Below are 21750 nucleotides of genomic sequence, written 5' to 3' on the forward strand. Positions count from 1 at the left end.
GTTTGAAGTTTCATGACAAATGACACCAGAAATATTTTTTTCAAATAATGGAAACTCCAGGTAGAAATCAACAATGTAGGAAAAGATAGATTGCTACTTACCTTGAAGATAACACACTAAGCTGTAGACAGACGCAATTAAAAGACACACGTAAGCTTTCGGCCACAGCCTTCGTCGGAGAAAGAGAAAAACACGTCTTTCACTCACACGAGCAAGCACATCTCACGCACACATACGGTATGGAGAGCGTGCAGAAACACAGGAAAGTAAAGAAAGAACGGGCACTAAAAAGAGAGAATAATAACAAAGGAAAACGTTTTTTTTTTCGTACGATATAATTTCAAACTGACAATTTTCTGATCTTTTGATTTATTTCTATTGTGAAACCTTTTTTCTTGCCAAAGTTCATGATTCTGTAGGTTCTAATGAGCGAGATCGCTAGTAACAAAATATATGACACTAACGGCCGTATCGTTTGATTGCACAGACTTAGAAGCTTAACATTTTCACGCCACCAGAGGACTGTAGACCTCAGCATGTGACGTATATTTCAACTTGATACGTCTTTCCGTTCCTGAGAAAAAGCGATTCTAACGGGCAGACGGACAGATGTAATAAATGAATTTTTTTCGTGTTATATAGTCACAAGTTAACAGTTCCCAGATTCTTTTCTTTGATTTTAATTTGAAATCTTGTTTCCTGGCAAATTTTATGATGCTACGTCAAAGGGAAGTACCCTGTAGGTTTTGATAACTAAGTTTGCGGATATCATCATATGAGACATAAATGTCCATATCTTTTGATTGCATAGACTTAAAAGCTTCAATTTTTGCATAGCCAATAGACCTTAACGTAAGACATAAATTTCAATTTGATACGTCTACCCGCTCCTTAAAGAAAGAGGTTTGAACGATCGGACAGATAGACGAACAACAAAGTGATTCTGTAACGTTTCGTTTTTAGCTACTGTGGTGCGGAACCTTAAAAACGAAATATGAAATGCGATCTGTTGAGTCCAAACTGTTTTATCAAACGAGAAACGTATTCTCTCTAAAGCAAGTTACCCTAAGATATATTCAAAGTTACCTATTTACCGGAGTGAGAAGCCGTACAAAGCTCTACATCATATAAATTTGTCATATTATAGGCTGCTGTATATCGAAATCATTGGTATAATTATTTCAGAATAAACGAGAAACGTATTAGAACCTCCTATGAGAAGTGAGGTACGGTCGGAGATAAACTGTAACACCACATGACAGTCTGACGACAATATCATTAACTGTCGCTCGCTTGAAGGGTTGTGAAGGTTTCAAATATCCATATATACACCTCTGTAATACACGATTGTTGACATGTCTACTTCGTATTTTTTCCCGCTGTAATAGCTCAGGAGAAATTTATCATCTTGATAGTAACATTTTTATTTATGTCAACTTCAATTGCTTTGAATTTTGTTAAAAGTAGAATGTGCTTTGCCGTGATAGGTTTCGGAGTTAATACTGTTGATAAAGGGGTTTCTTTCGTATTCGTGAATTTGTTTGCTCAGTAGTTTGCTGTTGATTTCTTCCTGTTACTCGACATAAGGCAACTCCGAAGATAGTCTCACAACTGACATTTGCTTGCTCGATCCTTACACTGTTGGGTCTCATGGTGAGGCCATATTTACATTGGCATGCTTGCACAAGGCTGCATGATTGAAAATCAGTCAAGCGTCGAGCAGCATGAACAGTGTGCTTAAATAAGATATCGCTATAGACGACAAAGCGTGCTCACACAAAGTGATTGATTATGCGTGTTCTTTAATCTTGCAGTTATGTTCGTGGCCTCAATAAGACACACATACATCAAACCGTTCTTACATATGTAAGAAGGATGTACTTGTACATCAGTAGAAAAAGTTTTAAATGATCGAGCTGAACGATACAACAATGTAAACGCATCGACTGTAGTCGTCTGAGCAAAACTTGAAGGGTACTCCCAGTTCTGTCTCCCACGAATACAGTCGCACCAGTCTGGTCGGAATTAACTTCTGTTATTAGAGATACCTGATTAGTTTTTAGCGGCGATATATCGAGCCACACAGTGAATGTTTGCTTGCTGTTAATTATGGATTAAGGTAAAGAAGAACAAACAAAAAATTAGTAACAGAACTGCATAATTTAGTAGAGGAATTACATTCCACGTTTGTTATAAATATTCTAACTTCGCCGTTTGTCCACGTCGTAGTATTCCCACCCGACTGAGATGTGACATTTCGAAAAATTTCTGGTCTTACTCCGAGAAATATCGGATCAAGATCTCAGACGTGTTGGAGGATTAGGCTGGGTTACGTTAATGACGATATCGGCCTAAAATTTACCAGGACCTCACTATGTCGGTTACTGAGAGTACGGAAAATCCGTCATCAGCTCTGGTTTTATACAGAGGCAATTAACACGGACGTGATAAATTCATCGGATAACTAGAAAAAACCAGTAGCGGCAAACTGTTATGCGGAACATTTCAGAAAATTCAGAAATTAGTTTATCTCTTCTAAATGTTCTTCCAAAGGAATTATATTTTAAAGATTTCACGGTAAATCGTGTTTCTAGTCAACTATTTTTTTAACAACCTCTGTTCCTTCAAAGTTCCATGAATGTCTTAAGAGAGAGATATTGCTGACGATTCGCAGCCTTATTAAATATTACGAAAGTTATTCGCTGATTGAGAATTCTTTGCAATCAGGTGTATTAGGTATAAATGTACTACCTGATAATAACACATGAAAGTTTGGGCCAGGTCAGAATTCGAAACCGGATTTCTCCTTCTTCGCGCGCGATCGCTATGGCTATCCATGCAGGCTCCAGCCGCCACCATCCAAATCTCCTTTTGCCACGCTGTCTGCATCCCCTAACGCTCGCAACATTACTTGAATTCTCTCAAGAATGAGACTACGGGGCATGTTATTATCGTCACTCATTCCCGTCTAGGCTTGTAATATTTGTTTTATTTTACAGTGTCTATTCCCTCAGACATGGGTGCGTGCATATCACAAGTCGAGACGAGCAAGAAAGGCGATAACAGCATTCCTCGTAGTACATGAAATGTATTCTCAGTTTCAAATACAAACAACCATGAGCTGTATAAGGAAATAAGAACGAACATTTGTTGCAGACCTGGACTCGAATCCGAATTTCCCGCTTCATGCGAGGGCTCGCCTTAACCGCTTTGCCTATCCGTACAGGACACATGGCCAGACCTAAACTTTCATACGGCTTTGTTCCTGATCTGTACCCGTACACACATTAGGTAATTCCCATATAGGGGTGGATATGTTAATTGAAAGTCGCTGCCTGTTATTGACGGATAAATACGATATTGCAGTGCCTGTGTTGTTAAGACAAACGATGCAATGAAACTTCCTGGCAGATTAAAACTGTGTGCCTGACCAAGACTCCATCTCGGGACCTATGCCTTTCGCGGGCAGGTGCTCTACCAACAGATCTACCCAAGCACGACACACGCCCCGTCCTGACAGCTTTACTTCTGCCAGTACCTCGTCTCCTACCTTCCAAACTTTACAGAAGCTCTCCTGCGAACCTTGCAGAACTAGCACTCCTGAAAGAAAGGATACTGCGGAGACATGGCTTAGCCACAGCCTGGGGGATGTTTCCAGAATGAGATTTTCACTCTGCAGCGGAGTGTGCGCTGATATGAAACTTCCTGGCAGATTAAAACCGTGTGCCGGACCGAGACTCGAACTCGGGACCTCGAGTCTCGGTCCGGCACACAGTTTCAGTCTGCCAGGAAGTTTCATATCAGCGCACACTCCGCTGCAGAGGGAAAATCTCATTCTGGAAACAATGCAATGTTCTCTCCGTGAGTCGTGCACGGTTAGCCGAAGCGATCAAGGCGAGCGCTCTCATACATTGAGAATTCCGTGTTCGAGCCCTGGTCCGACACAAATTTTCATTGTCGTCAATCCGTTATACAGCTTATTGTCGTTCTTATTCGCAACTGGGAATACATTTAATTTACTTCATGACGGCTGTAGTGGCCGCAGTGCCTGTCCCTTGGAACATGCATGCATGTCTGAAGGTCACTGCGTCGTTCTTCGTAACAACACAGTCACTGCAGTATCCTATTGCCCATAGTCTCATTCTCTTTATTGCGGGAATGAAAGTAATGTTCCGAGCATTAGGGCAGTGTAGATATGGAGCTTTGCTTCGCACCATGGAGCTTGCACAGATAGCCGAAGTGCTTACAGCATATATACGTAATACAGCTGATGCCAAAGAATTCGCAATCAGCTAATATAACACACTATTGTTGTCAGTCAGCTAATGAATCACACAGCGCTTGCATTTCTAGGCTCCGCCTTCACAAAACTTTGTTCAAATAAAACGTATGAGAATTATACGTATCCCAGCACAAATGATTCACATTAGCTTGTTGTGAACTGCAAGAGCTAACCTTATTTAAAAGTGAGCCATTATCTATGAAATTCGAAGCTAAGAGAACGCAAAGAACCACTAATAACGAACCAAGAGACGGTGTGGAAGACACTGGGCTCGTATGTGGGGGGACCTGGGTTTGTATCCCTGTTGGGTATCGTTACTTGCGTCGACAGTAGAAACCGAGCGGAGGGGCCCATTGTTTAGCTCTCCGTATTCGCATTTGGGAGAACGACCGTTCCTATCCCCTTCTGCCCATACAGACTTCTCTAAATCTCTATAGGTGACTGCTGGTATGGTTCCTATGATAAGAGCACGGCCGATTTCGTTCTCAGTCCGATTTATTTTCTGTTTCTAACGACGTTGTGTGGACGACTTAGTCGGTAGAAGGCTTGCAGAAATGCACTCAAAAGTTAAATTTCATCATTTTGTGGTGGTGTTATTGTTGAAAGTTTGCCTTCACTATCAATAGAAAATTAAGACATAGCCGTTGTTGGGCACTTACCGCTACCATTGCTTTAGTTACAAGAAAAATGTCTGAATCAGTATACTCGGTAGAGAACGTTAGTACTTGTGACGCAACTCGTTGGCGTCCACTATGCAAACGGACTCCTATAATTTACATTTTTAAAGTTACCGGCCAGCATTCAGTATTCTCGTTATACTAGCCTGCCGTCAGATCTAAGATGGCTATGAGTGGAAATAAGTAAACGTCACGTAGCGCTTTCGATTATCAATTAAATAACGTCCTCTTGTATAACAGAGCCATTACGAAACTAAGTCGCTAGCTTGTGGCAGAAGACTATCAATGATGAACAGTGCTTTACTGTTCGTTTGTTAAATGAATAGAGAGTACCATTTAAAACTTTTAGCTAGACCACAATTTCCACTCATGTAAGGCCATTGCGCATCATTAAGTAAATGAGACCATGGAAGAAAATCCTCCCACCGATACGTAAACTATCATCAAATATGTGTTATTCGACACTAGCCATGGATAAGACATACTTCAATTGTAGGTGGAAGTAAGGAAAAAATATTCGAGGAGGTTCGTAAGAACGGTGGTACTGTGTGAACCGCTCGCATCCTTAACAAAAAAGTTAAAAAACTCTGCATGTTAGAACAACAGAGTTGGTAAGAATTTCGTAAGTTTTCAGCACAGATTCCGGATACACAGCAAGCGCGGATTATACTTTCAGGTGTCCCAGCACCATCGAGCATAATACAACCATTCATTTTCTGTTATGATGGTGGGTGAGAAGTACAGAACTGTCTATTTCTTACATAGTTTCGCAATGTACGTTTCCTTACAGTTAGCAAAACCTATTATGGCACCACTGAAGTATATATATAGAATTGATAAATATGGAATTTTCTTGCATTTGTGACTCATCATGGAGCGAATTCTCGGAGCTGGGGATAAGAAATCGAGGTTGGAATAAAATTCAACAGGTGATTCCATTATATTTATTGCAAACAGATAAGCATATTAATTAGGAACATAGGTTTCCTGTTGCTCCTTTTGGAATAAACTGGAGATGAATTTGATGATTTTCGAAACAGACGTAGCCTCTCGGAACTATTTGTCATCATCTGGGAGTCGCTCGAGAGTGTGATATATGTGCGCGTGTGCGTGTGTGTGTGTGCGCGTGTCTGTATGTGATATGAATGAAAATATTTTGCTAAGACACCGGAAAACATTTTCTCTCTCTCCCTCTCTCTCTCTCTCTCTCTCACACACACACACGCATACCGTGATATTTGTGTGAGTGTGTGTGTGTGTGTGTGTGTGTGTGTGTGTGTGTGTGTGTGTGTGTGTGTGTTTTCTTTGCAAAGTTTACCGCTAAGTATATTGTAGCATCTACATATATCTCTGAATGTACGTGCAAAATTATGTCGTTGTACTCTAAACATTCATGGTGGTGTCTGATTGTACTATATCGTGTCTCCCTACCACTTTCGCGCAACGATGCTCTGAGTGTGTTTTTTAGGGAATTAACTAGTTTCAACTTGGGACCTGTTGCTGGTAAGGAGACGCCAGACCACACATGACATGTAGAATTCAGAAGAGTTCAGTGAGGCTATCGATGATATAACCAAATACTTAATGATCTCAGCGTCAGCTCCACTGCACTCCCTGTAAAAGAATCTTAATACTAACTAAATTTAGTGGAAAGGGTTCAAGGCTTTCCTATTTTTATTTAGCTGGTAAAATAACGTCGAAAAAGCAGTTAAGTTTACCATTGGAAATTTTATTCTACTCACAAAACATCGTATATAAATTGCACTATTGATAAAAAGGAAATGTTTTAATACAGGATGGTAAAAACCAACTGCGTTCAACAAAAATGTGAACGAATATTCCCTAAATGGGTTTCCAAGTTCTACAATCGATCGAAGGATGACCTATGCCATATCACATCTATAATCTCGCTTTAATTTAAGTTTCACAAAAGAGAAAACTATCAAAATGGTCTACAACTATAAAAATGGTCTACAGTGACCCTCAATTATCTTTAATTACTTATTTAACTTGTCGTAAATTACAGTGGTTGATGTGGTTTCTCAATAAGTATATAAAAGAAAAATCATCGCGTTTCAGATCTTTTCTTCAAGTGGCAAATGTGAACACCATGAGTTTTAATTAACGATCGACGCTAGTATTACGCAAAAAGGGGGTGTAACAGATGAGACTTCTGCACTTCTGAGTGAAGCTTTATGCGCTCAAAAGTGCGGCATCGCGTGCGTTCATTACCTTGTCGGTGTTTAGGCAGCGTCAGGGCGGCAGCGGCCGGCGCAGCAGCCATCCAGCTCGCCGTCCCGGAACCAACTCACTAACTTCTCCTTACTACAATTTACCGAACTTAGTTTAAAAAAACTATTTGGCTATGTTTTCATCTGACCAATCAGGGTCTCAATGTTAACCTTAAGCTCCGCCTACAAAAATTCTGTCTATCCATTGAGAAACGTTATACTTTTCGTGGTGGGGCAATGTTCTTAAAGTTTGCAACGTAACAGAGACGCTAAAAAGTCTCACGCTAAAACCTGCAGCTAGTGTGGTCCTTTTAGCGTTATCGTAAGATCTATACTGCTCTTCTGGAGGCTCTATCTTTTAACATGGGCTGGGGAGTGATCCTAATGTAACAGACACGCGAAAAAGTCTCACGCTAAAACTTGCGGGTGGTAGTGGCCCTTTTTGTGTTATCGTAAGATCTATACTGCTTTTCTGGAGGGCTCTAGCTTTTAACATGGGCTGCGGGTGATTCTTGACGTACCTGAGAAGCGAAAAAGCCTCACGCTAAAACGTGCGGGTTGTATAGTCGTACAGGTAGGCTCGCGGCGTGGGTGCCCAGCCCCTCCCTTATCTAGCTTAACACGGTTCTGCTCTCGGCTTCTGTCCTCGTTTCTCCCCTCGGAACTGCGTCTGCCTCACGGTGGGAAGGTACGACATGCATTTAGGCATTCTTGTGTTAGTCTGTGGTATTCCATTTGCTCACTCGTTACTCGTATTACTTTGGTTAATTTAATGTCACGATTTATTCCGAGCTATGTGACATACTACTGGATTTGCTTATCATGTCAGGGTTTTCATGTAAGGTGTTGGATTTGCCTGACACCTTACAGTACGACATGTGATTCAGGAGATATGACGTCACAGAAATTGAGATGCACGATAAACTAGCTTTTGCTTAAAATACAGCGCAAATTACCCAGTTTGTATTTGTGTGGATACCGATACAAAACATGCAACATCGGCGAGCGAAGGGGGGTTTATCATTGGACGGAGCACAGACTTTAGCGTGTTCTGTGTCATGATTGAATGTGGACGTGTCCTTGTATCACGCACAGCCCGACACCTGTACGGTGCCTCTGTAAATACCCGTTTTCGTTTCCTGCTCTGTACTTCATCAAACCGAACTTCAGGCGCACGTTTTTCATTGACTATTATTTGTACATGAACGTGGAATAATTAAAAAAACATTAGCAACTGCACAACGTATAGTTATTTTTAATGTTTATGAACAGTACCAATCGGTAAATCTTTTTTGTAGGCATATGCTTGTCCGAAATAACAGACACCATTGGGTCAGTCCGCAGTAGTATATATATACTTGACAAAAGAAATTTGCGACTTTTGCTGCAATGGGGCATTGAAATAACTCAATGGCGACGGATGAAAATTTGTGGTGGACCGGGACTCGATCTCTAATTTCCCTCTTCACGCGAGCGGTCGCCTTAAATGCTTCTTCCGTCCGACTCAGATCTCCGTATGCCACACATTACAGAGCTGTGTCCCCTATCCATTATTCCTCTATGCCCGCTGTGCTAGTGATACCGTGCCTGTATAAAATATGTGCCTGTCGGCATATCGATCTCTCAGGGAAGATGCACAATAATGTCCAGTCTCTAGCGGGAATACAGCAGTGCTTCGAGGGAACGGAAATAATGGAGAGAGGACACTAGTGTGCAGTGTGCGGCATGTGGAGATTTGGGTCAAACGGGAGTCGTGCGGGGATAGCCGATGCGTTTTGGGCGACTGCTCGCGTAAAGAGGGAAATACGGGTTCGAATCTTAGTTCGGTGCAAGTTTTCATCTGTCGCCGCTGTGTTGTTTCGTTGCCCCAGTGCAGCAAAAGTTGAAAATATCTTTCGTCAAGTATAAAGCTAATACTACCACTGTAGGAAGTAGATGAATACGTACTGCGACATCACGGAGGTGCTTCAGTACTCTTAGTTGTTGCTGCTGGAGAAATTTGCGTTCTATACTCTTTCTCCCTTTCACACATGCACACACACACACACACACATAGGCACAAATGTACAAGGCGCGTCACAGTTACTAGCCAAAACTGACAGGTGAAAGCATACGATAATGGAGGGAAAAGCGTTCTGGTGAACATCGGTCCCCATACGATCGGTTTGCGACATAATTGCGAATGTGTGGTGTAACACGCCACTGGCATCAGAATGAAATACAGTGCTAGTCAACGCAAATGTATTTAAAATGAAAATGTTTCGAACAATTCCCCATCTAACTGGGCTCATATTTTGCCCACGGCCTACCTTAACAATAAATATAATACTGAAATACTTCAGCGCGCCCCATGTTGCAATTTACTGTACACTCATATTTGGTAATGAGGTGTTCTTAGTATCGTTCTTGCTTTTGGAAGCAGTACTGCACTCGTCTGTGCAATGAGTTACGAATTCTTTCAAACACCTTCGGGTCGTGCCAGCTAGCATGATTCCGCATGCACGGACCGTGTGAAATCCAACTCGCTCGTTTCTTTTTACTATATATGTAACGGCGCTGTTAACTTTGCCTCTGAGCGCCCGTAAGCCTCAAATACACACACACAGACACATCTCCAACTCGCATTCTTCTCACGTGGTATCGTGATTTTTTTCTTTTTTCTTCTTCTTTTATTTATTTATTTTTAATTTTCGATTTTTCACTATTTTGCGTGTCTTCCATGTAAGCAGGATATGCCAGGTTCGAGTCCCGATCGGGGCACACATTTTCAACTGTCCCCGTTGATATTTATCAACGCCTGTAAGCCGCTACAAAAGTCTAGATTTCACTGTAATTTCATTTTTCGAAAGCTGCAGGTCACCAGTGGTGTCTGTTCTTTCGGACACCGTATTCACACACAGCTTCTAAAGGAATCCATGTCGATTTTCATAGAGACGATTTTAGTTCTCCAAAAACATCATAATACATTAGGATGAAACACGTGCCATAATTCTACAACAGATTGACGACAACGAGATAGGCCTATAATTATGTGCGGCTGACTTACGAGACTTTATTGAAAATGGAAATCACTTGTGCTTTTTTCCAGTCAACTAGGTACCCACCGCTGCTCCAGGGACCTACGATACACTGATACAAGAGGAGCACGTTCTTTCGCGTAATCTCCGTACACTGTCACAGGTACCTTATCCGGTCCTGATGCCTTTCACTATAAAACGATTGTAACTGTTTTTCTGTTCCGCTATCAGTTATCTCAATATCTAGCATTTAGAAGCTCGTACGATGATGGAAAGAAGGGACGTATTACGATCTTCCGCGACGAAACAATTTCGTAAGACCAGATTCAGTATTTCGGCCTTCTCTCTGCCGTTTTCCGTTTAGGTGCTTTTATTATCATCGAGTGGCTGAATAGATGATTTCGAAGCGTTTACTGATTATACGTAAGACCAAAACCTCTTGGGGTTTTTAGTAAGATGGGTTGACAAAATTTTGCTTTTAAAGTCACAGAATTCTTGTCTCATTGCTCTCTCTCCGCTTATTTTCGTTTCGTTCAGCTTTCGTTTATCTGCTACGTTTTGACGTCTCTTGAAACTTATAAGAAACTCTCTTTGTTTACGTGGCTTTTTTATAACACATTTATTAAACCACTGTGGATTTTTTCTCTCCCTTAAGACAATGCTCGGAACATACTTTTCTGCCGGCAGCGGTGGTCTCGCGCTTCTAGGCGCGCAGTCCGGAACCGTGTGACTTCTACGGTCGCAGGTTCGAATCCTGCCTCGGGCATGGATGTGTGTGATTTCCTTAGGTCAGTTAGGTTCAAGTAGTTCTAAGGTTACTTAGGTTTAAGTAGTTCTAAGTTGTAGGGGACTAATGACCACAGCAGTTGAGTCCCATAGTGCTCAGAGCCATACTTTTCTGCCGGCTTGTGTGGCCGAGGGGTTCTAGGCGCTTCAGTCTGGAACTGCGCGACCGCTACGGCCGCAGGTTCGAATCCTGCCTCGGGCATGGATGTGTGTGATTTCCTTAGGTCAGTTAGGTTTAAGTAGTTCTAAGTTCAAGGGAACTGGTGACCTCAGATGTTAAGTCCCATAATGCTCAGAGTCATTTGAACCATACTTTTCTAAGGTATCTACATCTACATCTACCTGGATACTCCGCAAATCGTGCTTAAACGCCTGGCAGAGGGTTCATCGAACCACCTTCACAATAATTCCTAATTGGCCTACTGTCTGGACCGGAAGACTTGCTTTTATTAAGTGATTTAAGTTGCTGCACTATTCTGAGGATACCTAGTCTAAGTTACTCATCTTGGCAGTTGTGCTTGATCCGAATTCTGGAATATTTACTTCGTATTCTTCGGTGAAGAAATTTCGGAAGGCTGTGTTTAACAACCATGCTTTATCAGCACTGCCATCATTAGCACTTTAAACGATGTTTTCGAGTTTTTTCCATTTGTACATCATACCTTCGTCTCGAGGACTGAGTAGTTAATGTTGACTGTTTAGATACATTGCAATTTGTACCCTGTCGCTCTTGCTAAATAAAAGTATTTTCTCACCTTTCGTAACACTCCTTATGACACCCGGAGTCATAGTTGGTATGACGGCCTTATGATCACTGGTATCTCCTCTGGTAAATGATCCGAGAAGTTCAGATCTGTTTGTTGCTAGGAGAGCTAAGATGTTACCTTGACGAGTTGGTTCTCTAACAGTCTGCCCAAAGTAATTTTGAGATAAGACATTCAGAATAATAACACACGTACTCCTTTCTCTGGTACAAGTTTTGATAGCATGTCTTTCCAATTCTAAACATGGTACAAGTTTTGATAGCATGTCTTTCCTATTCTAAACATGGTACAAATTTTTGATAGCATGTCTTTCCAATTCAAAACATAGATAGTTTAAGTGATCCCCTATTATATGCCTAGGTAACATATTCGCGAAATTCTGCAAATTCTCTCTAAAGCACTCTGCCACTACAGCTCTTGACACAGGTGATCTAGAAAAGCATCCGTAATGGATCTGACTGTGACTGGACTGAGGATTTCTTAGTTGGGATGACGCAGCACGTTACCACGGACATATCTGAAAGAACATACATACCACATTTATAAATACACTGATAGAAAAACATCGCAACATCAAAAAATAATTGATCTAGAGTAATGATATTTCGCGAATACATTTGTCTAGGTAACCTATTTAAGCGATTAACACTGGTAGGTTACAGTTTCAATTTACCAGATATAGACTGGGACACTCAGATGTTTAGGACGGGTGGTAGGGACAGAGCATCGAGTGTATCCAAAAATTACCTCGAGCAATTAAACAGAAAACCGAGTCGTGGAGAAAACATCTTGGGCCTACTGATAACAAACAGACCCGAACTTTTCGACTCTGTAAGCGCAGAACAGGGAATCAGTGATCATAAGGCCGTTGCAGCATCCCTGAATATAGAAGTAAATAGGAATATAAAAAAAGAGAGGAAGGTTTACCTGTTTAGCAAGAGTAATAGAAGGCAGATTTCAGACTATCTAACAGATCATAACGAAAATTTCTGTTCCGACACTGACAATGTTGAGTGTTTATGGAAAAAGTTCAAGGCAATCGTAAAATGCGTTTTAGACAGGTACGTGTCGAGTAAAACTGTGAGGGACGGGAAAAAACCCACCGTGGTTCAACAACAAAGTTAGGAAACTACTGCGAAAGCAAAGAGAGCTTCACTGCAAGTTTAAACGCAGCCAAAACCTCTGAGACAAACAGAAGCTAAACGATGTCAAAGTTAGCGTAAGAAGGGCTATGCGTGAAGCATTCAGTGAATTCGAAAGTAAAATTCTATGTACCGACTTGACAGAAAATCCTAGGAAGTTGTGGTCTTACGTTAAAGCAGTAAGCGGCTCGAAACAGCATATCCAGACACTCCGGGATGATGATGGCATTGAACAGAGGATGACACGCGTAAATCTGAAATACTAAACATCTTTTTCCAAAGCTGTTTCACAGAGGAAGACCGCACTGCAGTTCCTTCTCTATATCCTCGAACAAACGAAAAAATGGCTGACATCGTAATAAGTGTCCAAGGAACAGAAAAGCAACTGGAATCACTCAACAGAGGAAAGTCCACTGGACCTGACGGGATACCAATTCGATTCTACACGGAGTACGCGAAAGAGCTTGCCCCCCTTGTAACAGCCGTGTACCATAGTCTCTAGAGGGACGGAAGGTTCCAAATGATTGGAAAAGAGCACAGGTAGTCCCAGTCTTCAAGAAGGGTCGTCGAGCACATGCGCAAAACTATAGACCTACGTCTCTGACGTCGATCTGTTGCAGAATTTTAGAACATTTTTTTGTTCGCGCATCATGTTGTTTCTGGAAACCCAGAATCTACTCTGTAGGAAATAACATGGATTCCGGAAACAGCGATCGTGTGAAACGCAACTCGCTTTATTTGTTCATGAGACCCAGAAAATATTAGATAGAGGCTCCCAGATAGATGCTATTTTCCTTGACTTCCGGAAGGCATTCGATACAGTTCCGCACTGTCGCCTGATAAACAAAGTAAGGGCCTACGGAATATCAGACCAGCTGTGTGGCTGGATTGAAGAGTTTTTAGCAAACAGAACACAGCATGTTGTTCTCAATGGAGAGACGTCTACAGACGCCACAGGGGAGTGTTATGGGACCGTTGCATTTCGCAATATGTATATAAATGACCTAGTAGACAGTGTTGGAAGTTCCATGCGGCTTTTCGCGGATGATGCTGTAGTATACAGGGAAGTTGCAGCATTAGAAAATTGCAGAGAAATGCAGGAAGATCTGCATCAGATAGGCACTTGGTGCAAGGAGTGGCAACTGACCCTTAACATAGAGAAATGTAATGTATTGGGAATACATAGAAATAAGGATCCTTTACTGTATGATTATATGATAGCAGAACAAACACTGGTAGCAGTTACTTCTGTAAAATATCTGGGAGTATGCGTACGGAACGATTTGAAGTGGAATTATCATATAAAATTAATTGTTGGTAAGGCGGGTGTCAGGTTGAGATTCATTGGGAGAGTCCTTAGAAAATGTAGTCCATCAACAAAGGAGGTGGCTTGCAAAACTCTCGTTCGACCTATACTTGAGTATTGCTCATCACTGTGGGATCCGTAGCAGATCGGGTTTGATGGAGGAATAGAGAAGATCCTAAGAAGAGCGGCGCGTTTCGTCACAGGGTTATTTGGTAAGCGTGATAGCAAACTCAAGTGGCAGACTCTGCAAGAGAGGCGCTCTGCATTGCGGTGTAGCATGCTGTCCAGATTTCGAGAGGGTGCGTTTCTGGATAGGTATCGAATATATTGCTTCCCCCTACTTATACCTCCCGAGGAGATCACGAATGTAAAATTAGAGAGATTCGAGCGCGCACGGAGGCTTTCCGGCAGTCGTTCCCGCGAACCATACGCGAATGGCACAGGAAAGGGAGGTAATGACAGTGGCACGTGAAGTGCCCACCGCCACATACCGTTGGGTGGTTTGCGGAGAATGAATGTAGATGTAGATGTAGATGTTAACGTAGGAGCGAGTTAAGCCATTGCAAATCTGAAATGCTACTAGATTAATAATGTATTTAACCGCCAGAATGCTCAATGCAAGCAAGCGAACGTGCGTGGGTTCTGTTGTACAGTTGCCGGATGTGAGTGTGTGGGATGGAGTTTCATGCCTGTTGCACTTGATCGGTCAACACAGGGGCGGTTAACGTTTGTTGTGGATGTTTCTGGAGTTGTCGTCCGATGATGTGCCCTATGTGCTCGATTAGAAACAGGTGATCAAACAGGCCAAGGCAACATGTGAACACTCTGTAGAGGATACCGGGTTACAACAGCGGTATGAGGGCGAGCGTTATCTAGCTGCAAAACGCCCCCTGGAATGCTGCTCATGAATGGCAGCACAACAGGTCGAACCAGCAGACTGATGTACAGATTTGCATTCAAGGTTTGTGGAACAACCGTGGGAGTGCTCCTGCCGTCACATCATGCTGTACCACTAGATCATAATTCCAGGTGTAGGTCCAGCGTTTCTAGCACGTAACCAGGTTGCTTGCCGGCCCTCAACTGGCCTCCAACACGCGGCCGTCACTGACACCTCAGCAGAAGCAGCTTTCATCAGAACAACAGACCTCCACCCTACCATCAAGTGAGCTCTCGCTTGACAAAACTGAAGACGCAAAAGACGGTGGTGTGGGGTCAGTGGAATGCATGCTACGGGGCGTCTGGCTCGGAGCTGTCCTTTAAGCAATCCGTTTATATAATAGTTCGTTGAGACACTGTGGTGCCAACTGCTGTACAGATTGCTGGTGCGAATGTAGTACGATGCACCGGAGCCACACCCCAAATTCGATGGTCTTCCCTCTCGACAGTGGCCCGGTCTTTTTGCGACCGTTTATTTCCGTGAACACGACCATCACCAGCCATATATAGGTGCTGCATTCCTGCCAAATCTTTCTGCAATATAGCAGAAGCAACATCCAGTTTCCCATAGTCCTATTACATTACCTCATTGAAGCTCAGTGAGGTTTTGATAACGGCGTCTTTGTCGCCTTAAGGGCATTCTTGACTAACATCAGCTCACCACGGCCGATGCATTCTCTCTCTTGAAGTCATGAGCATGGTGGACAGGGGGCGCTAGTTAAGTATTGTACCATAAGATGGGAATTTTTGTTGACACAAAGATATCCGAACGGTTAAGGCGAGCGTTCGCGATGCTGCAGCAAGCAACTCACCGATGCCTGTGCCCTCTGGCGCGATTGGAGGGCGTGATCCACGCTAATGCGAACTGCTGGCCGTGGCTACGAGGGGCTTTCAAAAAATGGTTCAAATGGCTCTGAGCACTATTGGACTTAACATCTGAGGTCATCAGGCGCCTAGAACTTAGAACTACTTAAGCCTAACCCATCACACACATCCATGCCCGAAGCAGGATTCGAACCTGCGACAGTAGCGGTCGCGCGGTTTCAGACTGAAGCTCCTAGAACCACTCGACCACATAGGCTGGCCGAGGGGCTTTCAATAAATAATGCTACACATTCTTTTCACGGCCAGTTTCAGTTTTAAAAAGTCGGAATTTGTTGTTGGACGTCGTGGAATATTCCTGTTTCATCTCCTAAACTTTCATGAAGTGCCGACAGGTGGCGGTGCTATACATGGGCTCCAAAATGACGTCTGTGATTGAGGTCCATCCCAGAGAGCAGTCATTGAATTTATTTTGGCGTAAAACGAGAACATTGCAGGTATTCATAGGCTCTTGCAGAATGTCTACGGAGACGTAGCAGTGTACAAAAGCATGAAAAGTCGTTGAGTGAGGCGTCTTTCATCAACACAACAATATCTCGCAAAGTTATCAGATCTACCTCCAGCCCACCAGTCACTTCTGCAATCTTGCAACGTGCGGACACTGATTTGAGGTGATCGATAGATCACAATCAAACAATTCGCTGCTCAACTGGACGTCTCTGTTGGTAGTGCTGACAGATGGGTACTGAAAGGTGTGTTCCCACTGGATTCCTCGCAGTCTAACGGAAGACCATAAAGAGCAAGGACGAACAAGCTGTGCACAACTGTTTGCACATTAAGGGGTTGATAGTGACAATGTTTTGTAGAACATCGCCACAGGCGATGAAACATGGGTTCATCGCTTCGAACCGGAAGGAACAATAAATGGAGTGGCGCCATACCACCTTCCCTCTGAAGAAGAAGTTCAAAGCCGCACACTCAGCAGGTAAAATGGCGACGGTCTTCTATGACTCTGAAGAGTTATTCTGTTTGATGTCCTCCCTCAAGGTGGAATGATCAACTCTGAACTGTATCGTCTCACCCACAGAAAACTGAAGAAAGGACATCAGTGTGTTTGTCACCAAAAATAAAAAAAAAATGGAAAACGAACTTCTCCTTCCCTCTGACAACGCAAGGCCTCACAGAAGATTGTGCACCGGAGAGAGATCAGAAAACGACATTGGACAGTTCTTCTTCATCCACCCTACCTCCCAGATCTCACACCTTTCAACTTCCACCTGTTTGGCCCAAAGACGGATGCATTCCGCTGGAAGCAGTATGTGGGTGACGAAGCGATTATTGATTAAGCAAGACGCTGCGTCCGATGTCGACCAGCAAAGTGGTACCACGCGGGCATACAGACCGTCTCAATCAAGTGGCGTAAGACTGTCGGATTGAACGGTGATTATGTTGAAAAACAAGGTTTTATAGTCAAAATAGGGGGGGGGGGGGGTGGAGTTATAATATGGTATAGTGGAACCTTCAGTAAAACCAAGTCGCTTTCAGGAAAATGACTTTCATTTTTATTGAACACCCCCACATTTCACATCATTCATTGAAAACGTTATGCTGGGCTGTGGGGAAGCGATTAATGGCATCAGCAACCCGTTGCAAAATTAAAAAGATGTTATCAACGTACAGCCAGCCCTGACAAAACTCTAGCATCTGGTGAGCAAAATGTATGGGACAGGTGAAATACCCTCAGACTTCAAGAAGAATATAATAATTCCAATCCCAAAGAAAGCAGGTGTTGACAGATGTAAAAATTACTGAACTGTCAGTTTAATAAGTCACTGCTGCAAAATACTAACACGAAGTCTTTACAGACGAATGGAAAAACTGGTAGAAGCCGGCATCGGGGAAGATCAGTTTGGATTCCGTAGAAATGTTGGAACACGTGAGGCAATACTGACCCTACGACTTATCTTAGAAAATAGATTAAGAAAAGACAAACCTACGTTTCTAGCATTTGTAGACTTAGAGAAAGCTTTGTACAATGTTGAGTCGAATACTCTCTTTCAAATTCTAAAGGTGGCAGGAGTGAAATACAGGGAGCGAAAGGCTATTTACAATTTGTACAGAAACCAGATGGCAGTTATAAGAGTCGAGGGACATGAAAGGGAAGCAGTGGTTGGGAAGGGAGTGAGACAGGGTTGTAGCTTATCCCCGATGTTATTCAATCTGTATATTGAGAAAGCAATAAAGGAAACAAAAGAAAAAATCGGAGAAGGTATTAAAATCCATGGAGAACAAATAAAAACTTTGGTGTTCGCCGATGACATTGTAATTCTGTCAGAGACAGCAAAGAACTTGGAAGAGCAGTTTAACGAAATGGACAGTGTCTTGGAAGGAGGATATAAGATAAACATCAACAAAAGCTAAACGAGGATAATAGAATGTAGTCGAATTATGCCTGGTGATGCTGAGGAAATTAGATTAGGAAATGAAACACTTAAAGTAGTAGACGAGTTTTGTTATTTGGGGAGCAAAATAACTGATGATGGTCGAAGCACAGAGGACATAAAATGTAGACTGGCAATGGCAAGGAAAGCGTTTCTGAAGAAGAAAAATTTGTTACTATCGAGTACAGATTTAAGTGTCAGGAAGTCGTTTCTGAAAGTATTTGTATGGAGTGTAGCCATGTATGGAAGTGAAATGTGGATGATAAATAGTTTAGACAAGAAGAGAATAGAAGCTTTCGAAATGTGGTGCTACAGAAGAATGCTGAAGATTAGATGGGTAGATCACATAACTAATGATGAGGTATTGAACAGAATTGGGGACAAGACGAGTTTGTGGCACAACTTGACCAGTAGAAGGGGTCGGTTGGTAGGACATGTTCTGAGGCATCAAGGGATCACCAATTTAGTATTGGAGGGCAGCGTGGAGGGTAAAAATCGTAGAGGGAGACCAAGAGATGAGTACACTAAGCAGATTCAGAAGGTTGCAGTGTGCAGTACGTACTGGGAGATGAAGCAGCTTGCACAGGATAGAGTAGCATGGAGAGCTGCATCAAACCAGTCTCAGGACTGGAGACCACAACAACATCAACGAATCTCTAGAACCATTGAGCTCTGACTAACCTGTTCTGCTGCGCGCTTCTCTACTGACCACACAATACCAACCACCCCCCCCCCCCCCTCCCTTCCGTTCATTTACACTGACAAGTCGGACTGTCATGGTGTTTAGTGGTCATTTCCGCGTCACATGTCAGCGTCTTGATACATTTTTGTTGAGACAGTGTACGTAGATGTACTGAGACCCGTGGCAAAACCGTATTGGTTTAAGGAAATTTGAACAGTAGCTTGTAAGCGGTTGGTGTAGATGTGCTGAAGAAGTACCAAGCAGATTTCTTTGAACCAGAATGGCTTTTGTAGACGGACTGTGCCACTGAGACGGAAGAGTGCTCCGTGTGCAGGGTGGGGGTGCTCGACGGCATCTCACGACGCCGCTGCGCCCAGCTTGCGGGTCAGCAGCCACGGCGGCGGCAGCGGCCGAGGCCAGCGACCTGGACTACCTGCTGCGAATGCTGCACTGGACGGGCAGCATGCGGCACCCGCGCGCCGGGACCTGGGCCAACCGCGCCTTCCGGCCGCTCAACGCCGCCGTCGTGGCTGTCATCTCGCTCCTCGTGTGCTCGCTGGGGCTGGCCATGTGGCGCGCGGGCGCGGCCGACCTCGACAGTTTCACACTCCTCCTCTCCCACTGCAACTCGTTCACCATGTGGGTCGTCCGCCTAGGCATCATCGCCGCACACGAGCGCGACTTCCACTATCTCGCGCGGCAGGTCAGTGTCACTGTCCTCAACCGAAGTAGCTAGGGTGTTACAGGTTAATTTCGCTGATAGTGTTATTTCTTTTTTGTTAATTGTATTTGAGGCCGACCACACTGAGGCTTTCAGTACTTCCCTTACATCTGTTCGGACTGACAACTGTTACGTTGCCATATATATTATTTTGAGCTTTCCCTCATTACAGAGGCTTATCTCCACCATAATAATTTACTTGGAAATTACAATACAAACTTCCTCCCGGTGTTTCGACCTTGTGTGTCCTCTTCCTCTGCGCCCGTTCTCCTCAATGTGTGCTGAACATTTTGAGCCAGGTGGTCATAGGTCGTCCTCTTCTTCTTCTCCCCTTCGGTTCCCACTCCAGTATCAATTTTAGTATTCTGGATTTCTCCATTCGTCGTACATGCCAGTACCACTGTAATTTATTCATATCCATTACGTCATATATTCTTTCTTTTATTTCCATTCTCCTTATTATTTCGGTGTTCCTTATCTTTTCTTTTCTGGTGATTTGTGCCTCCATCTCTAAAGCTTGTAATTTTTTTATGTGCTGCATGTTAATTGTCCAGGTCTCCGTCCCATACAGAATCACATTCTCTAATATGTATTTTTATATTAATTTTTTAGTTCTCCTCATTGCATTCCTGCTCCATAAGACTGAGTTAAGCATCCCAATGACGCCTCCGTCCGCTACTAGATATTTTATTGATTTCTGACTCTGATTTTCCCTCGATTTCTAAAATGGATCCCAAATAACAGAAAGTGTTTATCTTTTTGATTTTCTTCCCTTCACTGTATAGCTCATTTGAATCAATAGTTAAGTATTCTGTTTTTTGGTAATTAATCTTAAAACCCCAAGTTTCGTATGCTACTGCTAGTTGATTGCACATATAGTTAGCATCCTCCCCATCTTGTGCTACGACTACTTGATCATCAGCAAACAATAAATGTTGCAGGTAAACTCCATCTCTTATTTCGAATCCCATACTATTACATTTATGAGAGCATGTTATAAGGCTAATATCTATATAGATTTTACATAATGATGGTGACATGGTACAGCCTCTAAAAGACCTTTGCTTGTTCTAAATTTCTGTGAAAGTTTATTACCAACTTTCACTTGGCAAATGTTATTTTTATACATTTGTTGTAATATTTTAATCAAGGGCGGGTTTATGTTTGCCATATGTAGTGCTCTCCAGAGTAATTTTCTTGGAACAGTATCATACGCTTTTTCTAGATCCTATATTTTTTGATTTTTCTCTATGTTTCTCCAAAATCTATCGTAATGTGGAAATATGGTCTACACGTGATCTCCCAGCCGTGAATCCACATTCTTCTTCTTGGGTTCTAAAGTTCTTTTTCAGTTGTTTTTAATTACTTTCGCAATAATTCTCATTAACGTGTTTGTAACCCAAATTTCTCGATAGTTTGAACAAATTTTGCGATCCCCTTTCTTAAATATTGTATTAATGTAACATAGCTTCATCTAGTTGGGTACTGAATCTCCGTGTATCATTTTGTTGAAGAGCTGTGTTATCCGTTTCACAATTTTGTCAATACCATATTTCAGACACTCCAGACTGATATTGCCTGGTCCCGGTGATTTACCATTGTTTCCTGTTCTCAACACCTGGAGTACTTCGCTTTCTAACATTTGGATCTCATCATCTTCATGTCCTTTTTCTTCCACTGTTCCGTCTTTTAGATATTCTTCTCTGTTCTCATTTAACAATTTTTGGAAGTACCCTTCCCATTCCTTTTGTGTTACCAGTTGGAGATTAGTTTTGCTTTTTGTATCCTGTCGAAGCCCTTTTAATAATGACCTTGCTTCTTTTGCTCTCCCAAATGCTAATTTGCTATTCACCTTGGCACATGTTCTTTTCCATGCTTCATTTTTTGCCATCCTTATTTTTTTCATTACTTCATTCTTCTTTTCCTTATATATTGATCTTGTT

General features: G+C 42.6%; 1 protein-coding gene across 1 annotated transcript in view; it reads left to right on the forward strand.

Moving 5' to 3' along the window:
* The window catches only part of LOC126278823 (odorant receptor Or2-like), an 87315-nt gene that overhangs the window by 13046 nt on the left and 52519 nt on the right, over nucleotides 1-21750 (forward strand). The window contains exon 2 of the mRNA XM_049979098.1: nucleotides 19421-19789. Coding sequence (XP_049835055.1) covers nucleotides 19421-19789 — 369 coding nt within the window. The remainder of the gene's footprint in view (nucleotides 1-19420; nucleotides 19790-21750) is intronic.

Source organism: Schistocerca gregaria, chromosome 6 (assembly GCF_023897955.1).
Source record: "Schistocerca gregaria isolate iqSchGreg1 chromosome 6, iqSchGreg1.2, whole genome shotgun sequence".
Taxonomy (NCBI): Eukaryota; Metazoa; Arthropoda; class Insecta; order Orthoptera; family Acrididae; genus Schistocerca; species Schistocerca gregaria.